General features: G+C 41.5%; 1 protein-coding gene across 3 annotated transcripts; it reads left to right on the top strand.

Annotated features, from left to right (window-relative positions):
• Window positions 1-65: 65 nt before the first annotated feature.
• Window positions 66-16,492, top strand: strn4 (striatin, calmodulin binding protein 4). 3 transcript variants are annotated; one of them, XM_076873222.1, is made up of 18 exons: window positions 66-600; window positions 6,965-7,068; window positions 7,242-7,318; window positions 7,498-7,576; window positions 7,716-7,901; window positions 9,334-9,511; window positions 9,603-9,759; window positions 10,284-10,379; window positions 10,714-10,832; window positions 10,945-11,114; window positions 11,216-11,263; window positions 11,457-11,578; window positions 11,664-11,831; window positions 11,970-12,110; window positions 12,244-12,342; window positions 12,419-12,505; window positions 12,923-13,111; window positions 13,378-16,492. In XM_076873222.1, the coding sequence occupies exons 1-17, from the start codon at window positions 286-288 to the stop codon at window positions 13,090-13,092; spliced, it is 2,316 nt and encodes a 771-aa protein (XP_076729337.1). In that variant the 5' UTR covers window positions 66-285; the 3' UTR covers window positions 13,093-13,111; window positions 13,378-16,492. The 3 variants fall into 3 exon arrangements, with proteins under 3 accessions (XP_076729337.1, XP_004543736.1, XP_076729338.1); XM_004543679.5 differs by having other exon boundaries at window positions 68-600; window positions 10,939-11,114; XM_076873223.1 differs by lacking the exon at window positions 66-600 and adding an exon at window positions 636-720 and having other exon boundaries at window positions 10,939-11,114.
• The last annotated feature ends 950 nt before the right edge of the window (window positions 16,493-17,442 follow it).

Below are 17,442 nucleotides of genomic sequence, written 5' to 3'. Positions count from 1 at the left end.
GTAAGCCGTTTTGTGAAAAGGGATTTGTTACGAAATCAATGGGGCCACGATGTTACACTGCGGTTAGATTGTGTTTTGCGCTGAAGGCTTGGAAGCGGAAGTGTATTATTTTACCAACAGAATAGTAATTTTTCTCTGTGCGTGTGAGAAAGGAAGAAAGGAGGGTAGCTTATAGTGAAGTGGAGCTGGGTTTGGAAAAGGGCACGGGGTACTTTTTTTATATTTATATTCGTCCATTCTGCCCGTTCCCATCTCATTATCCTGGCGAAAGGTTGAACAGTTAAAATGGAGGCGGACAGAACCGGCGGAGGATCTAACCCGAACTCCGGAGGCGGCGACGGCAGCAGTGGAACGGGGCGCAACCCAAACGGGCCTAAAGCAGGACCGGGCCAGGCGACATCAGCTGGTGGGACCGGGGCAATGGCAGCGGCCGCAGCAGCAGCCGCCGGGGCCGTCCCCGGACCGTTGCAGCAGTCACGGGAGCCGCAGGACGGGGAGTCGGGGATGACGCTTCCTGGGATCCTGCACTTCATCCAGTACGAGTGGGGACGCTTCCAGGCCGAGAAATACCGCTGGGAGGCTGAGAGAGACGAACTCAGGGTAAACGTATTCATCACTAACCCCGCGTTTGTGTAGCTGTAACGCCAAGGAAAGGCCTGGAAGGATGTCACCGGAGCTCCTCCGGTGTTGCTTCGCGGATGTACACATGCCCTGCTATCGGTCAGTTAGAGGATGACAAAATGCTAATAGGGCTAGCATTACAGTTGACCAGGATGCGTTATTACTATACAGTAGATGACAATGTGGGAGCTGTTTGACCTCCAGTTGGAAGAAGAAACAGCCACCAGCACTCTTTTAAACATAAAATATTTTTTGTGTCAATAATAATAATAATAATAACAATAATATATACATATATATATATATATATATATATATATATATATATATATATATATATATATATATGCCTTAGAAGCCTTCTGGGCTTCTAAGTCGATACAGTCAATACAGATACACACCACAAGATTAGATAATAGACTTTTATGTCTGCCCGGAATAGCAAGCAGGCTGTGGTGCAAATAAAGAGGTAGGCAAACAGTTTAGGTGTGGCTACCTTGTCTTTCCATATTATTTCGTGCAGGTACACATGGAACTCACGCTTGGGTCACACGTTATTTTAAGATTTCTGGCATTTTACTAGGATGTGCAAATACACGTTAGTTTGTAAGGAGACACTTATCTGATTCTTTTGTACCCCACACAGACAACTCAAGTGATCTGTGAGTCTGTTGTTGTGGTTAAAAAATGATAACAGTGTTAACCAGCTTTGATTTCCCTTAGCAGTTGCTGCATTCAAAATAATAAATGTGTAAGCATTCCTAAACTGCCCTTACTTAAGACAAGTCTCCCTAAAAACAGTAATTTGATGGCTGTGATATGTATTTATAAAATAATTTGCACAATTGATCAGTTTGACCTTTGAACTTAGGCGCACAACACAGAGATGAAGTTCATGAAGGGATAATGCTTTGTGATCTGTAGTACCAATGCCTCCATACCCATGGCACACACACAAATCAGCATTTTGAGCTAGGACCAGTTACACACACACACACACACACACACACACACACACACACACACACACACACACACACACACAGTCAGTCAGTCAGTTGTGTGGTGTATCTGTGTCTATGTATGGACTAAAGTTGTATTTTCATTAGCAATGATTAATACATGAGTATTGATGAATAACAAGTGTTAGGATGAAAATTTGTAGTAGTCTATCTGCAGCCAAACTTGTGCTTGTACTTGTGTTTGTATATATTATCTTTACTATGAATAGTGTGTGATTAGTGTAGATTGACCTTAAAAACAATGCATCTGCCTATAGGCTAGAGAAGTTGACTTTCATTCTTAAAGGTAAATGGTTTAAAGCTGTAAAATACCCGCCCTCCAAGAAAACGAATGTGAGCTTGTGACTCGGTGCCATAGGAAACCCCATGAGCAATACCTGTCACAGTTATTCAGATGCCAACAGCAAAAGACAGACGTTGTACTATTCACCTCAGCTGTATGCATAAAATTAAAAGGCAGAGAGCATTACTGGACAGATTTTTCCAGGATTAAGAAAGGTTAGGAAAACATACAAACATATTTTACCTCTGCATTTGGACAGTTCATCTTTTGTGGTTATCCCTCAAGTAACTACAGTTCTTTTTTGTAATAAGAATGAACTCTGGAGTTCATGAGAACCCCCCCCCCCCCAAAAAAAACATATCATTTCCCACTCCTCTGTCACTGTGCTTCTCACATTGCCCCTAACTCAAACATACATAGTTATAAATAGTGGCTTGATAAAATATGAATGAACAATAACAAATGGGCAGTGCTTGCTGCTTTTATAAAAACGAGGGAAGAGCAGGGAATAGAAAGCAGAAACAGCCAATTGCTGTGTCCGACATGCCATTAAGTGCTTGTTATGGAACTTTGTATGTGCACATTGGCTGCACATGGTCTGGCTTCACGGGTACAATTAGCACCACGCTTGTGCTGAGAGAAAGAGAAGATAACTGGAGTGCCACGCTGAAAAACTGACCTAGCTTACAGTTTAACACCCACGGGCCAAAGGCCTCTGGCTTTTGTTGCCAACATGCTCTCCTCTCACTGAGCCAGTTAGTGTGCCCCCTGGTCATAACCTGCACAGTTAACATGCTGTAAATGTTTCCATAGTGTAGTTTGCTCACATGTTGTCTGCACATGGTATTTTCCACACTTTAATTTCAAAGGCTTTACTGAGTCACATGCAAAATTAACTCACAATCATTTGAGATCTGTGTGACTTTGTGTGCAACAGAGGAGATCTCTTCATGTGTGTCTTAGCATGTCTCTGCAAGATCACGACACGTGCGCCGCTAATGTGTTGGTGTGTAAAGCCACCTGTGGCGCTGTGTCTTCACTGACAGGTGGCTGTGGCTTTTGCCTGTCTATAATTCAATTACTTAAGAATCTGCTCTGTGAAAACACACACAGTAGCAGTCTTGTTTCTAACTAGGCATTGTTTTTGCATGAGAAGAATCCTAATTAAATCTACAGGGTATTCCTCAGATAGTCATTTATTCTACAGAGAAAAGGGATGACCTCAACCTGTTCCTCTTTAAAGTGTTCTCATTTTCAGCCATTTCATTTTATTAAGGATGTTAGTAGACATGTAGAATAGATTACTGGTGACCCAAATTACATCACGTCCTGTTTGGTGTGAGTCTTGCAGTCCCTGGGTACGTATCTCTAATTAATAGCTCTGTGTACTCAGCCGTGACACACATATGATGTCCATGTGTATTGTGTTGTTTCACAGCACTGCTCTTGCATTTGCAGTCTTCAACATGCAGCGTTCATCCTTTATTTTCCTTATTTAAAAATTTCCATTCCCTTTCTCTTAAAAAAAAAAAATTATATACTGTTTGTCAGTCAAGCATGTTGTAACCTTAGTCATAAAATCCCGCTAATTGGGATGTCATTATCTATCTATCTAGCTACCACTCTTGGACTGCACACACAGTGTCACTAGCACACTCCAAGCACACTGTCCCAGAAAAGATTTTTTGCTCTACTTGTTTGCTCATGGATTCTCTCACGGGGTGCGAAGGGATAAAAAGATGGAGAATAGCCAGTGGAGGAGGAAAGCTGCCCTTGACCCTATTCTGCAGCTAGTAGAGAAGGACTGACAGAATAGGCTAAATGTGGATGCGCTCCATGCAACAGCAAACTGTGGAAAGGTCAGCGGCAGCGGGCCTCATGAAGGAAAACCCACCCACAGGAAGGCTAGATCAGATGGCGCGACAGGTTTGCTTGCCCCGTAGGCCCTTTGTACTTTAGCCTTTGTTAGTTTACCAACATATTATGAAGAAAGTAACCACAGTGTCATTGTTAGCTGGGCTATGATAAATGACACCCTAGTGGTTTTATTACTCTTTGACCTGTTTATCAGATGGAAGCAGATAGTTCTTTTGCTTTTGATATTAAAAGCAGTGATAGGTTTCTATCTGCTGCTCCACATCTGTTGTGATTGTCTCAACAGCTTCTGTTCTGACGTTAAGTGACAGTCTTGCAATAAGAGCACCTTGACTAGTGGATGAATGGACGGCCTTGTCTTAAAGCTCCTGGCCTGGATCCCTCACATGAGTGAAAACAAGAATTTGAAGCAGGCAAAGGGCAGAATGACAGAGACAAATGAAAGTGAAAAACAGTGCGGTTATTACATCCCCTTGTGTAATTACACAGTCTGCTGTAGCAGTCCCATGGTACAGCTTTTTTTTTCTTGTTCGTGTAGAAATTTTTAGTTTTAGGACCCTATTTTACTCACAAAGTCAGACATAGAAAGCAGCATTTGTTCTATTTTTAAAGTGAAACCGTAGAAAGGAAGAGCTGTTGGTAAGTCCTGCATAAACACTTCCATATAACAATAAACCCTTTGAACCTGTGTTTTGGTTACCTTTATGTATCAGAGAAAGGTTGCTCTTGCATTGTACTTGGGGTGTGTGTGCACAAATGCAGCCTTGTCTCCAACTTCGCCAACAAGACAGTGTCAAGGCTTTGAGGCATGAACCTGTCCTTCTAGGAGCAAAGGGCGAGACTGGTACACAGGGGTGTGATGGTTATCCGTGTCCAAAGGCAAGCTGTAGCTTGTCTGTGTGTGAGTAAGAGTAGAAACATGTGTCTTTGCCCCACGAGGGTGAAGTAAACACATTGATTTAATGCCTTATTCTTTTACACAACTGATCAAATTTACGCCATTAAAAGAGTTAAGTCATTATTCAAGAAGAGATTTACTGTTACTGTGTCTGTCTACAGGAGGCTGCTGCTGATTTAAGCACTTTTGTTCACTGAAGTACAAGTCTGGCTTATAATTAAGTTCACAAAAAGCACCTTTCTGCATCTGGTGTTATCTACATAACTTTTAGTCACAGTCTTTTAGTAAGCTTTTAAGCAGGACTTGTGTCAAGGCTGTCAGTACACTAAAAAATCTGTCTGAACAACTTGTTTACATACACAAAACCTCCCTGAAAATTCCTCAAATACTGACCTCTACTTAAATCATAGTACACAGAACTGCTGATGTAAAACAATTATAGCATTTAGATTTGAAGTAGGTTTTTTTCCAAGCTCGGACTGCATTCCATCTGTGCTCAGCCATTTATAGTACACAGTATACAGTGTACATGCTGTGCCCACACCATGACATCGCCCAGCTTTGCCTATGTGGTAGTTTAGTAAGTTTATGCACATTCACATCTGATTATGTCGCTCTAAAACAAGTGTTTTTGCTTGCATGTAATGTGCAAAATACATCTTCTGCATCGTCTATTACAGAACCCAACTGCACAATTACTGCATGCATGTGTGGGAATGCAAGCCACAGAAATAGAGCAAATGAGTGAGACTGTGTCTTATGGATGGCTAAGCTAAACTGGTTTTCATTTCATCTCAGTTAATGGCTTAGATGTTATTTCAGTTAATTCATTAGTTATTCTACTTGTGAAAAGACTTTAGATAATGTACATGTACTGACCTGCTCCTCTTAGTTTAGGCCAAGAATAACCCCACAAAATCTCTGTTTTTCATGCCCCTATTAGCCCATGTCTACAGTGTTAATGTACTAGCTTTGAGAGTTCTCTCCAAAACTCTCAGATAAGCATATAAATTCACGTTGCATTAATCAGGATTACTCAGCAGCAGTAGCAGCAGTAGGAAGGTTTGCTTGGCAGATTATCCTGTGTTCCACTAGCCCTCCTAGCTGGTTACATGACTGTGTGTGTATGTGTGTCTGTGTGTGTGTGTGTGTCTGGGTATATATGTGCGCTTTTTCTCAGAGATTGACTACCCTTCCGAGCAGACCAAGTGTCTGCCCCGTGAGACGGCGTTTTTAGATTGTTCTAGTTTTATAGAATTGCGTATGTGTGTGGGAGCAGACTCGTGGACACAGACAGGGGCATGCAGAGGAGAAATGGGCTGTAAAACAAGCTGTATTAATGCTTCAGCACCACTTGGCACAGAGAGAGAAAATGCCTGTTGTGCTTGCAGTCACCATCCTGGGAGTAGAGACAGGGTTAGGGCTTTTTAACCTACTTCTGACAGGGATCACTGTTTAGTTAGTTAGTTTGTTAGTTGTTTGTTTGTATTGTTTCTCCTCACTTGGGCATTTTTTTTCTCCTTCTAAAAGCAGGCAGGATATTTGTTGCCTGATGTTAAATGGGTTTTGCACAAAAGTTGCATACTGTGAGCAGGCACAGCCGGGTTGAAACCTGCATTAGCAATCTTTGTCATTAAGTCTGGCAAATATTTCACATTTTTGTCAATTCTTGCATTATGATGGCTTACTCAAGGGAAACCCTGTCTCGGTGTAGTGCTTGGAAGCCGTGTCATCACTCTGTAGTCTCTTATTACCTTTCTATCTCTCAGAACTCACTGGGGAAAAGTCAGAACAGGCAGAACATTTCTTTCCTCAAGGTAAGAATTTTATCAGCAGTGAGGAAGGAAATGGACAGGAAATGAGAGAGGAAACACAGCAAAGGATGGGTCTTGAAAGAGGGTGTTTGAATTTGGCTGCTCCATGTCTTGTTTTTCCTCCTTTGCAGATGCGCAGTGAGGCCTCGGTTAGGAAAGTTAAAATAAGAGCCCTATTCCACAACCCTCTACTTATTGCTCTTGGCTTTCAGAAGTCTTTTTTTCTTTTCTTTTTTTTGCACAGCTAGTCACATCAAACCTTTTTGTTCAGTCTCTCATTGCGATGTTTTGTTGATGTTGAATGATTTACTTTTCACCCCAAACCGAGACGGTGCATGCATTTTGTAACTAATTCTTTTCCAGGTCCCAATTTATCTTACTTTTGTTTATGCTTATATGGACAGATGTGGTGTGCGCGTTCCTCACCATGCTGTGTATATGTGTGTTTCAGGCTCAGGTTGCGTTTCTTCAGGGTGAGAGGAAAGGGCAGGAGAATATGAAACAGGACCTGGTGAGGCGAATCAAAATGCTGGAGTACGCCCTCAAACAAGAGAGGTAAAACGAATGCCTGGAAAGCCCCCCCTTTCTGTCCTAGTCTCCTTATGTCTGTTACTCTTTCAGTCTGTCCTGGGAGTTTGCATGCTCCAGGCATAATGATTCTTCTAGTGAAAGATGTATTTGTGGAAGCTCAAAACGTTGCCCTCAAGTGTTCCTTTGTTGCATTACAGGGCTAAGCACCAAAAGCTGAAGACAGGAAATGACCAGAGTCCTGGGGACAAGAAACCAGAGACAGAGGCAGATCAACGTATGTTTGACCAAGTCCTTATGTGCTCTGTAACTTGGACCCATTATGTTGTCTGCTTCTGTTACATTTAGATTCCTGTTTAGCGTTGAGCGCAGTTCGAAGTTTCTGCTTCTCTCTTTTTCTTCTTTTCTTCTCATGCCCTGCTGTTGCATCACTATTGAACAATCTATTTTCTGTAGTTCCCAATGGGCCGGCTGAGTCAGATTCAGAGCCAGCCAATCAGATGTCCTGGAAGGAGGGACGTCAGCTACTACGCAAGTAAGGCTTCATCATCATCCGTTCCTTTTTATCTCAGTGCCATATTAATGTGTTCCATCACAACTTCATCGTAGACATTACAATTCTGATCTAGGCTTAAATGATTCATTTATATGACCATGTGTGTATGTGGATGTAGATATCTCGAGGAAGTGGGTTATTCAGACACCATTCTGGACATGCGTTCTAAGCGCGTGCGCTCCCTTCTTGGGCGGAGCAGCCCTGAAGCTAACGGGCCCCCACCCAGTGAAAGCTGTCCTGAGCCTGAGCCACGAGCAGGTGGAGAGTCCTTGTTGGTCAGACAAATAGAGGAACAGATAAAAAGGTGAGACAGTGGAAACACACGCCCCTCTTTGATCTTACACCACAGAAGAGCTCCAATGTGAACATTGATGACAGAGTAAACATTTGTTTTTTGCAGCACAAAAGCCTTTTTCTTTTCTTCTTCTTCTTCTTCTCCTTTTTTTAAATAGATGTACTTGATGTAAAGCTACTCCTTAAAAACTGAACTTTTCACTGCTGCTTGTGAAAGGCTGCAACTTGTAAAAATTTGTCTTTCACAGAAAGCATTTACTTGCAGTCTCGTGCCAAACTTTACAGACAAGTGCGATTTTTACATCACTTCATAATCAAACTAGTTCACTAACATGGCAGACTTGCATATGAAGCCATCCCTTAACCTTCCGACAAACACTTCTTACATTAAGTGTATCTGCATTTGACCTCATATATCAGGATTTGACCTGTCTGACTATTTTCCAGTATGGTAGTAGTTCATGGTATCCTTTTATAAACAGTGGACAATATCCAAATTATAAATCCATTTGTGTCTTAAAAATTAATTAAGCGATGGGTTGTTGTATGAGATAACTGTCACTGTATCATGAGACTGCTTAGTGAACAAGATTCGTGTGGAATCTTTCTGCACAAGCAGAAATGTGAAGACGGTGAAACAAAAGCACAGTTTAAACTCCGAAACTGGCAAAATAACACATGACAGAAGAGGTCTAAAAGTGAGGGGATTCCTCATCATGCAAGTCAGGATTTTTAATGAGCACTGGAGGTAAAATTAAGATAGATGTCACTGAAGTGTGCAGAGAGGCTCAGAAGTAAATTTTATAGCTAAATGTGGCATGTTTCATTTTTAATTCATGATAAATAGGGAGTTAAAAGGTCTGGGGTTGATTCTAAGTATTAAATTTGCATTTGATAGCTATTCATGGGACTCTCAACCTTCACTTTGAGTTAAGGAGGCCACCATTCAGCTGAAAATAAACCATACCAAATAGCAGAGATTTTAGCACTAACCAAATTAACAAACTGGTACATTCTTAAGAAAGAATGCAGCATAAAATAGCCCACTGAAAACAACTAAAGTGGGTGATTGCAGAAATATTTCCAGCCAAGTCTGTGGAGAAGGTAGTTTTCAAATCTAGAAACACCACAAAAGGGTTTACCACAAGATGCAAAGCAGTGGGAACACACAAGCACAAAAGAGCAGGCTTTGAACAGAGAAAACCAACAGAAGGAAACAACAGATCAAACGGTCTTCCGTTGAAATACTCTGATGGTGTTGTCCAGAGGCTACTGTGCTACCCATAATTCACAGGTAGCTCACAGCTGTTACAACTATGGGTTTTGAAATAATTTAAAAACAGTAAAACAATGTAAACAATAAATATATAAATAAGCAGTCCTTCTGTTGATCTTTGAGTGAAACATGCAGTCAAGATACTCAGCTGTGCATCTCTTTGTAGGAATGCGGGCAAAGAAAGCTCTAAGGAACGTGTGGGGGGTTCAGTGCTGGATAAGATCCCCTTCCTTCATGGCTGTGAGGACGATGACGAAGACGACAGTGACGAGGAAGATGAATTCCAAGGCATGGCCACCGATTGCATCGATGGCCCGCGCAAGAACAAAAAGTCTCGCGTGAAGGTACGGCAGGCTAAATAAAGAATGACCAAGAAATGTTTTCACAAAAAAATGAATAAATAAACAACAACCTTGCTTTCTGCTGTGTTCTCAGATGGGTTCGGAACCTATGACCACAGATATGGACCCTGAAGACGAAGAGGACGAGGATGACTCGGAAGACGCCCTCAATGAGTTTGACTTCCTGGGCTCAGGGGAGGATGGGGAGGGGGCGGGAGAGGCCCGGATCTCAGGGGATGGACGGGAGTTAGGTACGCTGTTGCCTTAGCAACATCATGAGCACAAGCACTGCCAGGATCACTGCCATAAATGTATCTGTCTTTATTGCCCCTATCCTTGCTCACCTTTTTTTTCCTTTACTTCTCATTGTGTCTTGACATCTCTTCTTGTCAATAAAACCAACCTCTTTTCCCAACCACCTGTCTCTCTGTCCTGTTTCACAAGCTGTCGGTCTGTGACTCCTCAGAGCTGTGTAGCTGTCATCTTTGTCTCTAGATGTACTTTCTGTGGTCCAGGGCCATTTCAGAGGTTACCACGCATGCTGCCTTTTTTTTTTATGTGTTCACATTTCATATTTAGAATCATATTTGCACTGTAGATGTGCTTTTGTAAATAAAATTGTACAAGTTTATGTTGTCATTACACGTAAAGAATGAAGTTTGCCTTTTAGCTTCTTTCTGCCTTTGTCTCTTATCTGTCCAACTGCTGACCTCCCCGGCCTTCCTCGACCTCTCCGCATGACGGTATTGTGTCTCTCTCCTCTTGCTGGGTTCAGAAAACCGCAGGAACAAGTTACAAGGAATGATGTCAGATTTCCCCCCTAAACCTACCCCGCCCCCTTCTGTATCCGGACAGGCTCGCTCCGGGGAAGGTAAGACTTCCCTACAAAATATGCCAATAAAAACATCAATTATTCTCTGCCGAGCATTGCGTTTTTAGTCTTCCCCCGTGCAGTTGTAGCTTAGTTGCTGAATCTCAAATTTAGATGTTTGCGTAGGGGTATGCTTGCAAGGTTTCTCCTGCAACTATAAATATTTCCTGTGGTACACAGTGTGGGAGTAGGGAAGTGGAATAAATGACACTGTTCTACAACTATCTAGGACTTATCACGATATTTCAAAGTGATCTCACCATCCTTTTCTAGATCCCTGACATTTGTCAAGATGAAATCATATCTCTTGTGCTTTTCCATTTACAACCTCCAGGTGGTGCCCTGGGTTTCTCCTCTGATGTCTTCATCATGGATGCTGTTGGCGGAGGTGACATGAACCTGGGAGAGCTGGCTGATCTCACTGTTGCCAATGACAATGATCTTTCCATGGATGTAATTGCATATTTTGTTCTGATCAATACAAACTATGCAATACAAGCTACATACGTACAATGAAAACATTTGAATGTTCCCTCTTTTCAAACATGTGTCCCGTCAGTTGCAGGATAACAGAGAAGAGTTTAAAAAGACATGGAACCCCCGATTCACACTACGCAGCCACTTTGACGCCATCCGCGCTTTGACCTTTCACCCGAGCCAAGCAGTGCTGCTCACAGCCTCTGAGGATGGCACACTAAAACTCTGGAACCTCAACAAGGCAATGCACTCTAAAAAGTAAGAACCCTACTGGTGACGATGTTTTTAAATGAAGACGTGTTATTCTCTGCCACACAAATATAAACTCCAGATCTCATTTTAACGGTGTCTCTCCACAGGAATGCGGCTTTGGACGTTGAACCCATCTATACATTTAGAGCACACAGGTGAGTTCAGCCTGAGAACAATAAAAATGCTGCAATTTTTTTTCTAAAAATGAATGATTAATGCAATCATTTTCAAATTAAATGCTGTGAATACAAAAAAAAAAAGGGATGAACACGAGGTTTTTGTTTTTTGTTTTCTTGGGGGGAAAGGGTGATGTCATTTATACCTGCTTCTCTTTTGGTCTTGCTCTAGTGGAGCTGTTCTTTCACTGACGATGGGTGAAGATGGAGAGTCCTGCTACAGTGGAGGTCTAGATGGATCCATCAGGTGTTGGAAGATGCCGGACCTGAATGTAGATCCCTATGATAACTATGGTGAGTCATTCTTAACTGCTAATTATATAGCAGAATCACAAAGTTTAGTTTTTCTTTTTTTTAAATTATGTGATTCTTTATCCAGATCCTGGTATTGAAAGCAGTGTACTAGCAGGCCACGAGGACAGCGTGTGGGGTCTGACTTACTCTGCAGTTCACCATCGTCTTGCCTCATGTTCAGCAGATGGCACCATTCGTATCTGGGATCCTCAGAACTCATCCCCCTGCATGTCTGTCTTCAATAAGGAGAGAGGTAGACATTTGTCTTGACTTTGTGGGTTTGCTTTGGCGCTTTTTCTATTCAGATCCCACATCCTCATCACGTTCCATTGTTTGTTTGGTTTTTTGTGTGTGTGTGTATTTCATTTATTTATTTATTTATTTTTCCTAGAGCACGGAACACCCACCTCAGTGGCGTTTGTAGCCACTGATCCCAACCAGGTGGTGGTGTCATTTGATGGCGGTGAGACCCTCCTGTATGACCTCAACACAGAGCAGAGTGTCACTATGCTAGATACACAGACCAAAGATGGTATGTTCTGGACACAGTCTCCAACATAATGTGCAACACTTTTTTTTTTTTTTTTTTTGTTGCCACAAATAATAATTTGGTGAAAAATCATTAAATTCTTCTATTAGACTGAATGTGATGTCTTCCTTTGCAGGCAGGGAACTGATCAACCGTGTCGTCAGTCACCCTTCTGAGCCCATCTCCATCACTGCACACGAGAACCGCACCATCCGCTTCCTAGACAACAAGACAGGTATGTGCAGGAGGTGTACTGATGATTACTGAAATGTGTTTTCTCACATGCATCTGAATAAAAAATTTTTGTGCAGGTAAAGTTGTCCACTCGATGGTTGCGCACTTGGATGCGGTCACCTGTCTTACTACAGACCCTAAAGGCACTTACCTCATCTCTGGCAGTGAGTACTCGGCTTTACTGTGTGCTTACTTAGCTAAGTATCCTAGGCTTAATTTTTAAAATGCTCCTCTGTACACCGAGAAACATCTGTTTAATATCACCTGCAATCTGTATACAAGTAGCTTTTTAAATCACAAATTAATTGATAGTAATAGCAAATTTTAAACAGGGAAATTAAATGAGTTTTATGTTTAGTTCTTTTGAAGAAATAGGAGATTATTTATGGCTTATGAGCAAAAAGTACCTTAAGAAATCCTGTAAAATCTGTAGTAACCGCAAAATATAACATATCACACTGTAGAAGAGGCGTGTGTTAAATCTAGGTTGTAAAAGGATTCCTTTACATTGTTCTCCGCAGTCATCCCTGCCCCTCGTAACACTGCTGTCTTTGCTTCCTCCCACTCCTCACCTCTTACAGGCCACGACTGCTCGGTGCGCTTATGGATGCTGGACAACAGGACGTGCGTGCAGGAGATCACTGCCCACAGGAAGAAGCATGATGAGGCCATTCATGACGTGGCCTTCCACTCTTCCCAGCCCTTCATTGCCAGCGCCGGCGCAGATGCACTTGCCAAAATCTTTGTCTGACATCACTGTCGTCGTTCTGGTGAGATGGAGGGTGCCAGGAAAGAAGCAGTATGGGGCGAACAGGGAGCGGGTTTTTTAGGAGTTTTTTTGTGAGGAGCCATAAATAGTGAAAAACAGATGGCAATGTCCTCTTGTTATTTACTAACAAGAAAACATCCCTTTATATATTGTTGGATTTTTAAAATCCCTTTAAATACCAAATTGTGCTTCTGTTGTCCCCTTTTTTTATTGGTGTTTCGAGTAGTTCTGAAAAGCTGCTTTCTTTCCCTCCCTTTCTACTTTTAGAGTCCTACATCAATAACTGGGCCAAAAAAGACTGAAGACTACAGTGGATACATTTCACCTGCTCATACATACACACACACAATTAGTCCTGCACCCCACTGGCTGGGTCATCGCCACAGGACGTCAACCATCAACTTCCTCCCCCTCCGCTCCGAAAACTCCTCACAGTTCTCTAATGCCTCAGTGACTTCTTGTAATACTAATCACATCTTGTAATGCTTTTTTATAACTTTCAAACTCTGGCTGCTCTGTTTTCAAGTAATCATATTTGGAGTAACACTTTTCTACACTACAATATTCTGTTCTTTTTTTTCCTTTCCTTTTCACAAAGTACTATGTGTGTACGCTTGTGCGCTTCAAGTGCTTGCACAATGCTTGCATTTCACTGAGAGCCGAGGGGGAAACACTTGATTTTAAATTGTTTCTTTTTTTTTTTAACAGTTGAAACATTGCTTGTGGCTAACACACATACGTAGGCTTGACTTAAAGGAATAACAGTTCTCGGCATTGACGGAAAACACCTGACCTAACCTCTGCATTGGGAATCAATGTGTTGCATTCCAAAGACTCGGTGAGGAGGATGTGTGTGTGGTGTTGGAGGATGTTTGAGTTAGTCGTGTGTGCTGTGAGGAGGCACTAGAAAGCTGAATAGTGTTGATTGAACAACCTAGTTTCATTGTATGTCTGATTGCTATAGCGTCCCCATGATTCTGCCTCTACGTATGTGTGTGTGTGTGTGTGTGTGTGCGTGAGATTAGATGTCACTTAGATAACTCTCACAAACTTATTTCTACAGATGTACAGTGCGTATAGAGTCTCTCACACCGCATGAACCAGCTTAGGATGGATATGACTGAGCATAGTTAAAGTCTGTAGACTAGAGAGGTGCGAGGCTGGTCTGGTGCTTTTTACTGTACAGAGGAGTGTATGTGAGTGTGTGTGTATGTTTGTATATGCACTAGTTCAACCACGGTGCTATGAAAGACTTCATCAGTCTTGAGTCAGAATCAGGGACATGTTTTGTGAGTGTTTCTCTCTCACTGGTCCACACGTGTACGTTCAGTAAAATCATCATTCGTGTGACATTTCGCTGTTGGATCATTTCATTAATTGTGGTCAAATTTCAGAATTGACAGTCCATCCTAGTTATGTTTTTCATTAGAGGGATGTGCATATGGTCGGCTTTGAGTGTCTCCGGCTCGAGCAGTGCATCGAGCTGGTAATTATTTTACAGTGGAGGAGCTCGGATGAGAGATTGTCTCTTTGAAGTCGGTGCCAGTTTTTTTTTGCAGGCTGCTCGCGTCTCGTGATTGTTTTTATTTATTCGGGCTTTCACAAAAGGCTGACATCACCTTTACTCGAGTGATGAGGTGAGGATTTCTTCTTCTTGAATGATGAACACAGGGAGCACATTAGCCGCAGAACTAATCTAGTGAAGCGTGTGTCCTCTTCCTGAAGAGGGATGCTGGACGGGTTTAAAAAAATAAACAAATACTCCATTTTAAATTCAGCCATACAAAAAAAGTGTTGATTTAAGACGTCTGACTCAGTTTAGGAGGTAAACTGTCAACTTTTGGCTCAGCTGGAAGCATCATTATTTTGAGACCCATGTTTGTTGATGTCCTGCATTTGTGCTGTTGACTACAGGACAGTTTGTTTGCTTTAAGTTGCCTCTTCACAGCTGACCTCGTCCCAGATTATTTTTTCATTACCTTTAGAAAACCTCTAAAATCTGCACTCGGTTAGGCGTCAGCTCTTCAAGATTACACACTGTGTGTCACACTGGTGGTCAGATGACAGCTTAACTCTTTACCCCTTGAAAGCCTACTAGAGGTAACCCTTGAAGCGCTTTCCTGACTGAGCGGCCTGCTTATAGAACAAAATGACTGAGTTTGCATCAGAAGTTTATGAGGGTGGTCTCTGCCTATTCAGCTACCCTTGGAAAAACCCAGAACTATTCTAAAGGTCATCAAACCACACCTGCATCCATATGTACTGAGGCGGCAAAGCTTCTTATTAAGAATACAGGGGAGGTCATCAGATGTTGTCTTTATGGGGGAAAGAGTTAAAGTTGGCTGGAGCTAAACACTTTTAATCACTGGTGACACTAGCATTCATAGTTCATTTATATATATATGTAGTGAGAGATTTTTTTTTCTCTCCAAACAGAGTGGAAGACTGTTGTGTGAAATTAGACAAGATGTCACACTGCTGTTCCTTTGACACAAGTCTGTCAAAGACAACAACACGGGGCAACTACATTATTATACTGCTGCTGGGCATGACGTCCTATTATCACGTATTAACTATTTGACCCCTTGTTGCACTATATCTAAAAGTGAATGCTTTACATTACAAGAGGATAGACAGGGTGCAGAAACGATGTATTCGATCTGAAGCGAATACTACAAACGTGGAACTGTTGCCGTTCACGGTTATATGACAGCGGGCGTTACTGACACTTTCTTCTCGCTCTGAGCTACTATGTCCCCTGTCTGAGAATGACGACAAATCAGTGTGACTCATCAATAAGAGGAAAACAAGAGGAACTCGAAGCAGAGGTTGTAAATGATGGTTAGAGTTGCCATTATGTGCTGTAAATGTCCATCATTTCTTTGTTTTCTTTCATTTTTTTCTCTCTCCTTTGGTTATGAATATGATTATTAAGATGTAAGAATACTGTAGTATCATAAGTGAATCATTCTTCCTTGCTAGGCATAGAACTTGCTTGTGATTGATAATGGCAATGTAAAACTTGTAAAAAAGCAAAACGATTAAAAAACACGAAAAACAGACGAAAAGAAGATTTAAAAAAAACAAAATCTGTTACCAGTCGGAGGCCAAGGTAAAGAACTCTCATTTCTTTGTGTTTTTTATTTTTTTATTAGCAATTTATCACTGTGTGATATTTTGTACATCATATTAAGCTGTATTCAAACAATTTCCTCCAACTACAAGGGATAAGAGACCTGCTTTTTATTAATTTTGTTTTATTATATATTTTTGAACTGCATTTTAGCTTGTATCAAATGACTTTTCTCTTTTTGTTTACGGGTCCCCTGTTGTATGTCATTAAGGAAGAAAAGACAAAAAAATGAAAATTTTGTACAGTGAATTGAGAGTTGAGTTTTTTCTTGTCTGTCTGTCTTTCTTTCTACTAAAGGATGCCGTACTTGGAAATACATGAAGATACATGAAGGTGTGATCACTTACACTGTAATCCTTACTTATGATGATCCGGTATAGGAGTAGGGTGATGAATTACTAGGAATTTATTTTCCAGCTTTCACACAGTAAAGTTAAAGATTGGTCTGAAGATTTACATCAGAGACTTTCCTGACTTTCAGGCCTTATGTATACAAACTCCACATGTCCTATAACATGGCTTGATGTCGTCTGTCATGGACTCTCTGTGTCTGGTAAATTTCATGACAGTCTTTTGATGTCAAACTCTGCATACATTGTTCATACAGTGTAACCTCATAATGACTTAACTATTCTTGAAACTAGTGTATAAAAGAAGTTAGGTTTTAGTCGTCAAATCTTGCAGTTACAAATGCACTAATTTTCACTGAGTGAGTGTGTTCATTATTACATGTTCAACTGCATAGTAACACAAATAGCTAAGCAGCCAATCACGTGGCAGCAATTTACAGCATTTAGGTATACAAACATGGTGAAGATGGCCTCGTGTCAGCAGAAGGGGGGAATAAAAGGGCTTTAAGTGGCTTTGAACATTAAGTATTTCACAGATCACTGATCTGCTGGGACTTTCCAACATAACCACACAACAGGATATACACACTCACCACTTCATTAGATGCACCTCGCTAGCGCTGGGTTGGACCCCAGAACGACCTTAATTCATCATGACACAGATTCAACAAGGTGCTGGAAGTATTCCTCAGATATTTTGGTTCATATTGACATGATAGCAAAACACAGTTGCTGCACATCCATGATGTGGCTAGCAACAATACTCAGCTAGACTGTGGTGTTTAAAAGAATAATCATTTGATACTAAGGGGCCCAAGGTGTGCCAAGAAAATGTCCTCCACACAAGGC

Source organism: Maylandia zebra, linkage group LG14, assembly GCF_041146795.1.
Source record: "Maylandia zebra isolate NMK-2024a linkage group LG14, Mzebra_GT3a, whole genome shotgun sequence".
NCBI classification, from domain to species: domain Eukaryota; kingdom Metazoa; phylum Chordata; class Actinopteri; order Cichliformes; family Cichlidae; genus Maylandia; species Maylandia zebra.
Note: the sequence above shows the minus strand (reverse complement) of the source record. Positions and strands in the feature narration are given on the sequence as shown.

Excerpts from the sequence above, each read along its gene's own strand:
- strn4 (XM_004543679.5), top strand. The coding sequence starts at position 286 with ATGGAGGCGGACAGAACCGGCGGAGGATCTAACCCGAACTCCGGAGGC. Across the intron at positions 9,512-9,602 it reads ACAAAAAGTCTCGCGTGAAG|ATGGGTTCGGAACCTATGAC; the intron begins GTACGGCAGGCT and ends CTGTGTTCTCAG. Across the intron at positions 10,833-10,938 it reads ACAATGATCTTTCCATGGAT|TTGCAGGATAACAGAGAAGA; the intron begins GTAATTGCATAT and ends GTGTCCCGTCAG.